Raw genomic sequence first — 14,822 nt, forward strand, 5'->3', positions numbered from 1 at the left:
CTCATTTTGACCCTCACTCTCTTTTGAGCCAAAGTACTCTTTAATCCTCAAACTTCTGGCGAAGTTGTCAAGTTCCTCGATCAGGATGGTTTCATTTGCAGGACCTAGAATTGGGCAGAAATTGAGACCCTTAGCTAATAATGATGTTTCATCTTCAGTTAGGTTGTGTGATGAAAGATTAATGACAGTGTTGGATGGTTGACTGTCAGGTTTGTTTCTTCGTTTAAAATGTCTGTTGCGTCTTTTGCTTTGTTTTGCACATGGTGAGATTGTTATTGGTGACATGCCATCACGTTGGAATTTACGTTTCTGTTTGTCATGAAGGGACTGATTTTGAGTTTTTGTGATGTCATCAAGACGCTTAATAATAAAGTCATGATCAGAGACTGTGAGTTCTTTCTTCAATGAGTCTATTAATCGATTAAATTCTGTAGTTAGTTTCTTAAGATGTTCTTAGCAGTGTTTATTCAGTAGGATCAATAGGCGTTTTGAACAATTGAAAAGTGTCTGATCCCATCTACGAGATAGGGTGCTGGAAGCCCTGCCTGGTGTTTGAGACAAAAGCTTTGATGTGAAGACCCTTAGGAATGGCATCTTGTTGGATATATTGAGTAAAATTTGATAAATGGTGACTAGTCCACAATTGCTTCTGTTTAATTATCCTTAATTTCTTAAAATATTCGTCACAGTTCATAACGGATAGAGATGGAAAATGTTACGTCTACTGGGGTCGCGTAAAAACACAATACAGGTAGTTCAAAAAGTATATAAAGTTTAAAGAAATCTGCCAACCAGCAAACTGTATGGGTATCGGATCGTCCAGTCATGACGATGCAGCACAAACAACATTGTACAACGATACCGATAGAGATGTTAATACACTATAATAAACTTTATAATGAGCAAAATTTTCAGTCAACAAATGACCTTCTTCAGTGCCTTAAATAAACTGAGTGTGTATGAAAGTAAATGGTCTGTGAACACAACTCACTATCTAATCAGGAGAATGGACTGGATAGATACTCCTGTAGCCAACCAATGCGAGCACTCATTGTGTAACTTAAAACTGTACAAAGCATACAATTCAGATGTTTCACATTGGCATAAAAACATTGGACTAAGTTTTTTTTAACTGTGCTTCTATCAACGCGTTTCTCTAATTGATTTGTGTGTTAAGTGTCCGTTGTGGCAGATAACTATTTGTGCTGGTGTATCCACACGACACTGATATTTGTCTAGTGCTTGATATTATTGCCATAGACTAGCTTTCATATGGAAGTGAAAAAGGGCCCAAGTGTGTTAGTCTTCACTGCCAGTTCAAAGCCTATAAACTTTCAATAAACCTTGCAGTGTCTCCCTACACCAGCACAACGGCTGGGAGAGAGTAATCAAGGGAACCAAGGTCATAGCGGTAATCAAAAGAATGTAATCCAAGGACAAAGACCAGACATGGAAAACAGACATGCACAATAAAGAACATATAGTAACTAAAATCATACATACAAAGTAACAAAAGTAAATGAGCACCTCGGACTCCACTAAAAACTGGGAGCATGGACGAGGTGCACCGGTAGGGTAAGCGTCCTAGGCTTTTCTAGAAACACCCGCCGAGTTGCTCATAAAAAGTCAAGTCCGGGGTAGACAAACAAGGGAAGGAAAACCATGACCCGTTGAATAAATCAGTATCTCAGGCAGTAACTGTATTTGGACCTTTAAGTAGCATGACTTGTGTAGGGCTATCTGTGTGTAAACATGCCCTGACTTTCACCAACCTTGCCTTAATAATGAGTGAAATAGAATCACTGTTATGAAATAGATATTGGTTACCAAAGACCAAAAATAAACCCTGACAGCACAACTAGTTTGAGGCAACCATAAGCAAGGTAGTGCCAGTGTTAACATACAATTTTGTTCTCAGGACAAAGCACTATGAAAATGGAGTACTGTCACCATGGCTAACGCAGTAGATAAAACATTATTATAGTAAAAACCAATAAATTAAGTGAAAATAGGCAGGTTATAAACTCTAAATTCTGCAAGATGATCATTAAATAATCATTTTGCCAAGATCCTATTAATGATTCGGATGAAAAAGACAAGATCGAATTTTACTTACATTTACACAATGTCTTCTCCTATATTCAGCAACGCCATGACTTAATATTAGTCACAGGAAATTTAAATGCAAACCTTTGCTACCGGTCCCAAGAAAAGTATTTTGCGAGTTCATTCTTAATAGTATCTATGAAGCAGTAGACAACATATAAAGAGAGAAACAGGTTGGCTTTGTGTGCGCATATGTTCCTTAAACAAAGTGTTCTAAAGTGAACCGATTAACCAAAAAATAATCGCATATTCAGGATATGCACAGTAAATTGTACTTGGCTACCATAGGTGTGAAAATTTTGCAAAATAAGCACATAGCCAATTTCAAATCTGCAAAGCATTTCCGATATAATTCTAATTTATGTGATGAAGTAGGGAGAGACATTTCTATTTTCAGCTTTAGTAAGTCGAATTGTCAAACAAATAAACATTGTAGTGTTAGTATTTTAGAGAAATTTGTTTACTGCTGTATGAATTCCAAGATTTTTATTATCGCGGATGAAGTGGCATGATATAAACATTTACATGACAAGTGGCCTAGTAAAAAAGTTAACCTGAAGGACGTCCTTTGGCATGTTTAAGGGCGATTTTTAATACTGACGTTAGCATCTTAGCATAAAATTTAGCTAGTTCCTTTAATCTCAGTCTACGCTATACAGATGGCGTATTATCGTTAAGCAATCCTAGATCCGGGGATTTTACACATCGCCCCTACCCCAAAAGAACCTGAGATAAAGGATACTAAAGACGCTGTGAATTCAGCTTCATATCTTGACCTACACTTAGAGATGGATGGTAAAGGCAAAATATTGACCAAACTATACGACAAACGTGATGGGTTTTCATTCGGTATTGTCAACATTCCTGTCCCTGTGGCAAAATCCCTTCAGCACATGCGTATGAAGGTTTCATATCATAACGTATACGTTATGCCAGAGCCTTCCATAACTACGAAGACGTTTTGTGTCGCGCTAGACTTCTTACAGTTAGGCTTCTGGAACAGGGTTATGATGCTTCAAGATTGAAGTCATCACTACAGAAGTTTTATGGTCGTCGTCATGAACTCGTGGGTCGTGACGGTGTATCCATCTGCATCATGAAAACTGATTTGATCGACGTGTCATAGTTTTACTTTCCTCTTTCGTCTACCCCGGACTTGACCTTTTATGAGCAACTCGGTGGGTGTTTCTAAAAAAGCAGAGAATGCTTACCTTACCGGTGCACCTGGTTCATGCTCCAAGTTTTTAGTTGAGTCCGAGTTGCTCATTTATTTTTGTTACTTTAATGTCTGTAATCTTGGTTCCCTTGATTACTCTTTCTAGAATGTATATTACAGGAGTACTGATACAGCTTAAACCTCTGCTTCTTATTCAAAGCGATTTCCCGAGACACCTGGTTAGTTTCTTCACATTTAACTTTCGAGGTTACAGCTAAATCTAAAATAATCATCTTCTATAATTTCCAGCTGTACTCTGACAACACAAGGACCTAAAATGCACTTGTTTCTTCCAGTTGTTTGATTTTCCATCACAAATTTGATGTACTGCATCCTATTCTGTTGACATCTCCTTTTCCAAAATATCAGCTAGCTCTTTCCGGACATGGATATATCGCCATCGGTATCACCCTTGCATCAGGGTTTCTTTACATGAGAATAGGAATTTGTTCTTAAGTTGCATTAGTTTTCATATAACTCCTAGTGTAAGTTTTTTGCGTTTATTCATCTATGTAGGTTTGTTGGTCTCGGTAGAATGTCGTAGATGTTTATTGATCATCTTATCTGGATGCGATTTGTTTCCGAACTTTTCCCACATAAGTTTTCCATCTTGTCGAGGTTCCTTTGCTTCCTACCTCTACATGGCATGGTTGATCCATTTCTTCTCCCATTTTTCCTAACTCATGTTGTAACATTCCTTGTACTGCTTTGACTAGCTGTCACTCTATTTGCTTCCTAGCCCAGTCTTCGTTTTTCCGTCTTGCCTATGAATTTCATATCTATGTCTGCTCTCTGCTGTCAAATTGTGTTTGTTAAAGACCATTTCCTTCTTGTACGTATCAAGTCCGAATAATGCAGGTAATAACTATATGTGCCAGCACGTTTCAAGATAACGCTGAATGTGTTTACTCAATAGACTCTTTCAATCGACATGTTCAAACTATCGGTTCGAGTGTAAAGAAAGTAGCATGCGTTACCGACAACAGCCAGGTTTTAGTTACGCTAACAGCGGTTTAATACATAGTACTGAGAACTATTTTCTTTTCATACCTAGCAAAATCGATTTTTCATTTTTATTAACAAATAGTTATGCATAATTTGACATTCGTTTTGAAACTTAATGGTGTTTTCTGATATTTTACATCAATGATCGATAGACGAGCTTTTTATTAATTAGAATATTTGATTTCTGGAAGCAGTAGTAATTTCTAAGGAACAAAGCCTAAACCATTTCAAATACATTTAGGTAAATTGCAGCTACTCAAAGTTAAAGAAGAGACAATAATTGTCTTTAATAACCAGCATTTCATTCTAAAAACAATGCATATCTACATATTTATTTTAAAACAAAAATTACTAATGACAGGTACCAATAATGCTGAAGCAATTTGCAAACAATACAAATGATATGCAAGATATAATTTGTTGTGTCACTAGGAAAGTAGATACAGTTTGTAATTATGAGTTATCAGTACTAAGCTTTAATAGTTTAAGAGTTCACTTTTAATGTTGTTTAAAGGATTTATCGAAATTGGCATTCGTATCAGCATGGCACAAAAAATCCTTCTTACACCGTACTGTCACTGCATAACAATGTTACTTTTTATAAGCTTCACTGTCGTAATCAGTGACAAAGTACTTCTGAAAGCTACCATAGACGAAAATTTAAATAATCTTATTGAATATACCGGGGCTATCGGCATGACTAACGCGGAATCTCTAACAATTTGTATGATGGATTGTGCTCGTGATAATCGCTGTGTAGCATACTTTTATACGGAGGATTCATTGCAGTGTATTCTACATTCAAAACATTTCTATCCTTCATTTGACCCACCAAGCGGAACAGAGAGCGGGTGGAAATATTTCAAGATGAATGATGGTGAGTAACAAGCTTTTTGAGCAGAACATTTCTACCTATTATATTGCCATTTTTTTCGTCTTTTCAAGATAACATGGTTGATACAATTAAGAAACAAAAAAAAAAAAACAAACAAAACAGACAAACAAACAAAACTAAACAAAACAAAAATCAAAAAAACAAAAACAAATAAGGTTGATCTGTCAATTTTTTGTTCGGTTCAACGGACATGTGAGTAAAGAAGACGACGGAGTATTTCTATATTTTTCTTTGGAAAATCAGAACATGCTAACCCGACCAGTGCACCTCGTCCACATATCACTACTTATGGAAGATTTGGGTTGTTCATTTATTTTTAGGTTTGAGTGTTTTGTCAATTCTCAAACATGCATGCAGTTTCTTTCTTCTGTTTTTCCTGACTTAAACATAAATTGAAATGTTAGGAATTTTCAGAACTTTACCTTAAGTAAATTTTTCAAATTTGCAGAATATTTGTAAAATGTGAACAGATGACGAAAACTACACGATTATGTTTTGTTTTTTTTTCTAAGTCCTTTTCTGTTTTGCGTTGGGCGTGTTTGTCTTTAATCCTACCGCAAAAGGACATTGTTCATCTATCATTTTACGATATAGTTTCACTAAATAGTGTTGGGGTCTTTTTATATATATTTTGTTCTAGTTAACATGGTGTGCCTACGAATTGCTTTTGGATTTTGAACTAGCTTACAAAAAAGCGAGTACTCTTTCGAGGTAGATACGTATACAGCTTCTTGTCTTTTGTCCTATTCAGTACGTGGACTGAGATACCCCCACCCCCGTGCATCCCCACATTCATCAACCAAAATATGATTATTTGATATCCTTATATCTCCCATTTACGAATCTTTAACTGAAGCGTTTTTGTATACCTTGTTGAGGCAAAAATCATTTTTTAAAGTTTTTTTTTAAGAACAACTTCTTTCTACAAAACGAAATAAACTGACAAATATATATATCATCATGTAGCCCAATGTCTCAGCATTATAATGGTACCAAGAAAGTTGCGGTAATATTTCGGATTGGGGGTAAAATAAAAAAAATGTACTCCCTACCCTGCCGAAAAATCGCTTAAACTGACATATATTTTTATGTCAAACCCCCTAAAGTATTTATGCTTCAGTAAAAAATAACTTACTTGATATTTTCTGTTTAGTATTATCACAATTTATACTTCTGGGGTTCTTTTGATGCATTTGGGCGATTTTCTTAGATTTATCAAATATTGCAAAAAATGGGATTTTCGGTTTTTCGGTCAAAAGTCACATAAATTCGACTATTACTCAACTGAAACGTCTCAAATTTGGCATCATTCGATAGATAATTTTATTTTCTTCATAAATAAATCACGAAAAATTAATTTTCAAGAAGGAATTTAAAAAAAAAATGTTAAAAATATTACCCCTACCCCTAGAAAAATGGTCTCAGTATCAAACAGAATTCTCATTCATTTATGAATATTTCAAATCATTTGTTTCGGGGCATTTTATAGCTTGCTTTATGGTATGCATAAACTTTTCCCCATCATTAAAGACCGTGTGGTAACCTATAGAATTGTTCGTTGCTTGAGTATCGATGGTGATTGTCTCATTGGCAATTATACCACATCTCCTATTATTATATTTTTTGAAATTTTCGTCCACTTATTTTTTTTCTGGTAACATAACCATAACGTTTCTTTTTCACTGCATTCATTGTTTCTGCAATAACGATGTATGGTCTCTGTTCGATATCACAATACATATTTTGCGTGATAAAAGAAATGTTGAATTTTCTACCGTTCTCGAAACAAAGACTTACTTGTTATTTTTCTATCCCGCTCAACCAGAGTACCATGAATGCATGTCCGTTCATCCGGTCGTACATGTAACTCTTATATGGTTTCCGCATAATATTTCATTAAATGCTAAAACCAAAACAAAATCTATCTTGATATGAAACATACAATACAAGTCAGTCAAAAATTAATTACATGTACACGGTGTATATTGCATAACTAACTGTCCACAAACTATTGCCCCTTTATCACTTCAAAAGAACATTATAAATAAAGGGTTTATATAAAAAGTTAACAGTTAGTCAAAAAGGTATAACTAAAAAGGTCAATATAATAAATGGCCATATCACGGAAAAAAATTGAAAGTTGGAAACAATCGCAATGGTCCTTATTTCGTACAAGCATTTCCGATGGACATGGTGGGTAAAACCAGCCCACCAAACATCCTGCTTTCAACTTGGTTAACTGTTTCTGGTAAATTGCAATAATGTGTTGTTATCACCGGGAAAAGTTGGTTAAGTCAGTAGTCAAAACCGTGCAGACGATACAATGATGACATTATAAAAAAAATCATCTTGAATTTGTTTAATCACAAACAATGCAAGGTAATCACCAGATCGACTTCTTTTGTTCTATTTAGTTTCAGTTGGATGTCCGGCCACGGCTTCATATTACAGACCCCTTGACTTCTGCTATATGATATCAGAGATAACACCAATTGATTTCGCTACCATCAAAACTAGCTGTTCCAAACAGAATGGACGAGTAGCATCTGTCAGGACACCGGAAATGCAAGCGTACTTCACACACATGCTGGGTAATTTGGGGGTATATGTTATATTCAATGCAAAAAAAAACAAAAATAAAAACAAAACAAACACACAAACAAAACAAACATCAACGTAACTGTAATTTGTTGGAATTTTTGGTATTTTTTGTCCAAAATAGGTAAATTAAACAATGGAACCCATTTACCTGAATTTTTGTATGCCCCCTTCTCCCGTTTATAAATTTCTGGATCTGTCATATTGTCACCATGTTACCGCTTTCTTACACCACGCTTACATTTCATTCTAAGCTGGAAGACCACATTCCAGAATTTGTATAGCTGGAGAAGAGCAGCCTGATGGAACGTGGAAACTTGACGACGGAACAAAGCTTACATTTTTCCAGTGGTATCCTGGTCAACCGGAATCGATAAACCAACCTTGTCTTGTGATAAAGAAAACAAACTTAATGGGCGATGCTTGGTTTGATTCATCATGTTCGTTTTCTCAAAGCTGTACGTACGTTTGTGAAATTAACATGTAAATATAATTTGCAATATATTTTATTAGGCAGAACGGGAATTGAATCTTGTTCATATACATGCATGCATAATTATTGGCTGTCACATTTATTTTCAATTGAAGCGGAACTTTGTGCGTCTCTAAATTAAAAAAAAAAGTAGCAACCCAGGTAAGAATCATCCAGAGGGGTTGTTGAGTTAATAGATCAGATATATGTTGTTAAGAATGCTTCAAAGTACAAACAGCAATATTCCTGAATTAATTATTTCTTACAGTGACCTGCAAAAAAAAATCAATAAAATGCCCTCTAATTTCTTTTAAAAACAGATAACTTTGGATTTGCCAACATATTTTATGATGATTGCAACTGAAGATATCAACATGTAGGATATCATCAATTATAAGACTTTTCATATGAAAAAGCATTGCCCCTCTTTTGAAAGAAAATGCCTCAAGCTACATTACTTAGATTAAAAACTTTTTCCAAAAATGAACCACTTAATTCAAAATTTCTGTGGATCATATAAAAAGCAGTGTACATGATTTAATAAGCAAAGTAAACATTTAACTTCGATTTTCATCCTCAGTCTAGATTGTAGTATGCAGGAACGCAATGAATATTACACAAATCCTTTTAACTTGTCTATGCATAGTATTAGTAAAAAATTATCTAAATCTTCGTGGAAAAGAACATTTTCTGCTTTTGTAATGAGGTGTCTGATCTGTTCCGACGGTAAGTTTACTTTCCTTGCTGATACAGTATCTAGGCAATTGCTAAGAGAATCCCAGTGTTTATTCGCCACTGAAACAGGAAAAAATAGTCTACATTTTATATACTGATAGATTGGTAAAACTCATAGGTCTACTGCGAAGTTTTCCCCATCAATGCCAATGTTTAAAATGCATAGTAAAATGGAAATTAAAGTTCTGAGTCATTTTAACACGGAATTATATTTAAATGCAGTTCAACTGGCATTAATTAACCAAGTACATTCTAAGGAAGGACTGGTGGAGCTTCAGTAGATACTTAATTAAATATTAGTAAGTGTACTTAAATCTTCATATATCTTATAACGAGAATAGGTATGGTGTATATGTCAAAGAGACAACCCCCCCACAGAATGAAAATGTCACCCCAAAGCCACCCAGTGGTCTTCCATGAACAACGAGGAAATCATCATACCACAAAGCATGCAGGCTGTAGCCGGTCCTAAAACATCGTTATACACAGGTACAGCGAATGAATCGCCCATATATACTCAAGAAATTAAAGGTGAAAACGAAACAATGCATACAGAGGCCAAAAATTCCAGATTTGGGACAAGAGCAAAAAAATGCGGCGGGGTTAAAGTACTTTAGCGTCATCACAACCCCCTTCAAAATCTGGCCACTGTGGAAAAAATATCGCATAATTAAACACACCTAAAAATCAGTTCAAAAAGGTCAGAGTCCCTTGTTATAACGGAGTAAAGAAACTGAATATAAATTACTCAAATGTACAAACTAAGAACTACTAACAGTTAACTAACATGCCAGCTCCAGACTGGTTAAAGCCTACAGAAAGTTATATCCCCATCGTATGTAAAATCAATACCAATTCTTCTCATGCAGGGTCAAGAATCTCGGTGCATCATAAGTCATACAATAAGGACACAACCCATGTCATGCCAAAATACCATGACACAGTTTCAAATCGGGGAGGTTGCAAAATCATTGGAACGTTTGTATTCAGCAAAAACAAATTGCGACCATTAAACTTCTGCAGTTATCATTAAGCCTGAACATCCCCTGACATAGAAGCTTCTCCTCGATCTACATAGAAAGTCAAGTTTACAATTTACAGACATGACAGTAACAGAACACATTTGGAATAAAAAAAAAGGCGAGACATTAATTTTCTTAATAAGAAAAGGCCAAGATAGAAAAGTTAATCCTCGTCCCCCTAAAAATCAAATGTTTGCTACATAAGTTAGGTGTAGGTATGAATAGATGTAGAGCATGCGTCACTAATCTCTTTGATTTCAAGCCAGCTGGTTAGATCAACTGTAAGTAATCCTTAAAACTACGCTAAAACTTTCCAAAGTTCTCAATGCTATCCCTATCTCCCAATTCTTAAACCAAGATTAATTGGGAAAAAAACGCGAACATATTTTGTTGGACAGAAAATTCATTTTGATTTCAATGTTGCCGTACAAAATGTAACGCTAAGTTTATCTTGCAGCGATTTCTCTGATTTTTTTTTTAAATCTGGCCTACCTAATTCTTTCACCAGTTCTACCATAACATGACACAATAACTTCTCTTTCATTACATCCGGTGGAAGTTGCGAAAGCCAACTGAGTGCTTCTGTCCTATTAACTTTGACCTTGTTCTTTCTGCTTGCGATTTCATTAATCATTTTAGGTACATGTTGTCGAATGGCACTATTTTCGTTAAGAATTTTGTTAGCTTCGTCAAAACTCCCGACAAGAACCAGACATTTCCATAACCCTGCAGTAGGCAGGTAATCTGGGGGTTCTTTGAGACGGCAATCTATGGCAAAACTTTCTAGCAAATCAAATCGATTGGGAAAATGATTTAATAACATAATCCCTACTAGTGTAAAAAAAATGTCGACATCTTCGTAGTTTCTAATATCATGATAGAGCATGCGTAGTAATAATACAGCTTCTTCTATTCTACCACTATTATGATACGCTTCGTTGAGACAAGCGAAGAAATTATCTTTAGAACAAAGCTTATTGTCCATTAGTACCTCACGGAGTGAAAAAAGACATTCGAAATCTCCTAAGTTGCCGAGTTGTTGGAGGAGATTTAAAACAACTGTTGGATTCGGTAATTTGCCATTTTCAACCGACTTTTTGAAGAATTTCACAGCTTTTTCCATTTCCCATTTGTCCATAAAAGCAATAAGTGCAACTTCTATGGTTACGCCCTGATCGTTTAGGTTATCATTGAAATGTCCTTTGTCATTAGAAGAGAAGTGCCTGCTAGGTGTCTTCCATGACCTGTATTTCCTCAGAAAAACACTTGAGTGTGCCAAAACATGCTTTCTCGCGGCATCTTTCACTATTATTTTACACGAAGAATAAAAGTTAGAATGTGGCGATAGGAAACTCATTCTAGTGCATGTTGTATTTAAAAAGAAGCCAGCACGGCCCAACACGGACGTCCTTAACCCAAATATCTTGTTTACTGAAACCATTGTCTCTTTAATGGTATATCGCAGCTATATTGCAATGCACACAAATACCAGGAACTAAAAATACAGAAGGATAATATATGTAAGACAATTTTGTGTTCTTAAGTTTGAAAAAAAATTATCCTGATTTACAAAAAATTACAAAAATGTATAATAATTACTATTTTAAAATTTGACATTGCACGTACTTTTCGAAATAGAATAATTTTACTGGGATTAAATAAATACTTGGTAGGCGCGGAATAAGACAATATCATCATTATTTAATGACAGTCTTCAATATTTATGGAAGTACTTTATTAAATATGGCCCTCCTCAATTATTTTTGAACCTCAACAATTGGAATTTTGACCTACTGAAATATTTGACGAGCTCCTGAAATCGAATGTCAAATATTTCTAGACCTTCACTATTCGATTTCAGGACCTCCTGAAATAATACAGATTTTAAGGAGATCCTGAATTCCGCGCCTCATAAATACTAGTTAACCTAAGTGTATACAAATTTTGTCTGTTAAAAACAACGGTTGAGTGAATCAATATTTCAAATTATTACTTACGTGTGTGAAATGAAAGTATTTCACAAGTTGCACAACTGTTTTATGACAGAAACTCAGTCACTAGGCCTAGGTTCTGTGGTTGTCTCCCCTACCCCTCTCTTTTAGATCGGCGATTCATAAGCATTTTCCGAAATGATTTATTTGTGTGTGGATTGCTGTTTTTCTTCACATTTTGGATTGTTTTTTTTTTTTTCTTATTCACGTTTTGTATTTTCCTATTTTGATAAATATTCATAATCTTTGAGAGTAACGTGGACTTATGAATAAATTGTATTTGGAAATAGACATCAATAACTTGAACAAGATTATTTTGTTTGTTGTTAAAAATTCCATGCATACCCTCTCAAACATTCAGTAAAAAGGCTAGTGTCCAACATTCAAGGTGGTAGACCTAAGGTAAGGGACACAACTCTTACAAATCATTGAAACGTTTGTATACAGCATTTTACATCAATCTCATGTTAGCATCAGAGTAACTCGGACCAATATCATTTTGTTTTAAAGGAAAGATTGAAAGGCCTTGGTGAAATTGAATATGATACAAAAATATATATCACTGATTTCAAGATTTATTTACCTTACCCTAGGTATACCTCCTTATGGTCGTATCTGATAAGACGAATCCACAATGGATGAGCGGACGGATGGAATTAATATGTCGCTCCATGGCACGGTTTCGAATCGGGGAGGTTGCAGAAAGTTGAACACACAACAGTTATACATATATACTTAACATTGGCGGTCTACTTTCATTTTCTACTTTCAGATTAATATTCTGTCTATGATAATGGCTACAACTCCGAACTCGTAACTCAATTTTTGATTTGATTTTGTTTTGGTTGCTCCGACGCAGTCGGTATTGAGTTCGCTTAGACATCACGTGCAATTCATGATGCTTAACCATGGCAACCTTAACGATGTAGCTTACAATCTCGCATTTCATTGGACAAATGTGATATTAAAAGCTCCATTGGGGGCATTGGGACTTGGAATATTTTTTATTACTTTAATATATTGAATAATTGGAAATAGCCTACTTGCTGAAACAATGAAATACCTGAAATACAAAACATAGTACAATAATCTTACATATAGGTATTAACAAAGCGAGCAAATGCGTCGGCTATCTTTTTTGAAGACAGTACTTGTTTTCAGTATGGAGTTAATCCTTGAGTTGTAAGGTGCCAACGATATAGGATCAAAATTCATTATCCGGCCAAGAATTGACTGTTTTCAACCCCAGATATCCTACACAAGTATGCTTTACAGCACATGCAATTGGGCCCAGTATTTTTTTCAATTTTAATATCTTTAGAAAAAATAATAAATCGAAAATTCATCGTTTTTAACCATTATTAGCAAGTTCTGACGAAAATCTTACCATTTTCCGCAATTTTGATGCTTCCCCCTATCTTCACACACACACACACACACACACACACACATATATATATCAAGGTCTGAAAAATTCCCAACGGTTCTATGCACTCCACCACAGGAGGCTAAATTGTCCGACCCTACCTATCCCTCCTTTTTTCTAGTGGCAATCAAAATTTGTCGACTCTATTTCCCCTGTGTCCTATCCCTTTTTTCATATAATCATTTTAGGTTCATTTTATCATCCATTTCATGTTCATCGCCTGAATATAGCTGAAATATTGCTGCTTGGGCGTTAAAACAGTCAATCAATCAATCGCAGTTTTGATCCCCCTATACTAAGTATGGTATATATATATGAATTTGGGGGAATTTAAAAATGCTAATAATGGTTAAAAACGATGCTTTTTTTAAAAATTCTTTTTGGAAAAAATTAAACTTAAAAAAATCCTGGTCCCAAGTGCCCGTGTTTTACTGTTGTTCGTGTGTTTATTTGACCAACTTGCAGTGCACATGTCATCCATGATTTTTAACTTGTATGCTCGGTCTTAAAATTTAGTGGTACAGCGGTCGATTCGGAGAATAACAATAGATACCCCCTGGAGCCCCAAAATTTTTCTCCATAAAAAGCATCCTGTATATATTCGTTTGTGTTAACAACACCCGAATACCTTAATCATTTATTATAAAATTTAACCATCAAATTTCTTTCTGAGTGTATTTTTCAAATGTTTTCCTTAAAAATATAACATCTTGATTTTTTTTATTTTCATAGGGACCCTGGCTCTTATCGTCTGTAATTATTATTTTCCGTTGTATACACGCCTATAACAAAATATAGCGGAACATGTACAAGCCGATACTCTGAAACTTCTCCTGGCATCTCCTTTCGGTTCAAATATGTGTTTGTATTGTAGCTGTAACGTACCTATGATATCCATGAAGGCAAGCTACCCCTGCCCAAATGAAACTTCTTGTGATTATTTTGAGGTTAAATTAAAATTTAATATTACATGTACAAGTCAAACTTCAAGTTCAACTTCAAAGACAAGTGACCTAAGAAACTAAATTGTGTACATGGACAGGAGCGGGACCGGCGTTCGCCCCAGTAATTAGGGGGTGGTGTTTTTGCGTAAATCTCGATTTTTCATAATTCTTCTCCCAAATTTTATAATTCTATATAGCCCTATTATATACCTAAAATCATTTATCCGCCCTGACTGTCATTAAGACCACAATTGCAGTTGGACACGAATCCTAGACTATAATGTAGCTTCGTAAAACTTCATTTCCGTGTTGAATTCATTGATCTTGTAATAATTATGTTGAATTATTACTCATTAATCACATTTCAAACATATTTCTGTCGATTGTAGCTTTTACGTTTAAATCTCTCTTA

General features: G+C 35.1%; 2 protein-coding genes across 5 annotated transcripts; one reads left to right on the forward strand and one right to left on the reverse strand.

Annotated features, from left to right (window-relative positions):
* Positions 1-4,763: 4,763 nt before the first annotated feature.
* On the forward strand, positions 4,764-8,802 carry LOC148616805 (uncharacterized). Its single transcript, XM_088583892.1, has 3 exons — positions 4,764-5,204; positions 7,637-7,813; positions 8,075-8,802. The coding sequence occupies exons 1-3, from the start codon at positions 4,829-4,831 to the stop codon at positions 8,305-8,307; spliced, it is 786 nt and encodes a 261-aa protein (XP_088440018.1). The 5' UTR covers positions 4,764-4,828; the 3' UTR covers positions 8,308-8,802.
* LOC148616806 (uncharacterized) lies at positions 8,311-14,796 on the reverse strand. 4 transcript variants are annotated; one of them, XM_088583888.1, is made up of 3 exons: positions 14,621-14,796; positions 10,542-11,544; positions 8,311-9,087 (listed from the first exon to the last, which is right to left on the reverse strand). In XM_088583888.1, the coding sequence occupies exons 2-3, from the start codon at positions 11,488-11,490 to the stop codon at positions 8,906-8,908; spliced, it is 1,131 nt and encodes a 376-aa protein (XP_088440014.1). In that variant the 5' UTR covers positions 11,491-11,544; positions 14,621-14,796; the 3' UTR covers positions 8,311-8,905. The 4 variants fall into 4 exon arrangements, with proteins under 4 accessions (XP_088440014.1, XP_088440016.1, XP_088440017.1 ...); XM_088583890.1 differs by lacking the exon at positions 14,621-14,796 and adding an exon at positions 12,629-12,843; XM_088583891.1 differs by lacking the exon at positions 14,621-14,796 and adding an exon at positions 12,624-12,843.
* Between the last annotated feature and the right edge of the window lie 26 nt (positions 14,797-14,822).

This window comes from Perna viridis, chromosome 5, assembly GCF_037379345.1.
Source record: "Perna viridis isolate PV_CMFRI_1.1 ecotype Kerala chromosome 5, ASM3737934v1, whole genome shotgun sequence".
Taxonomy (NCBI): Eukaryota; Metazoa; Mollusca; class Bivalvia; order Mytilida; family Mytilidae; genus Perna; species Perna viridis.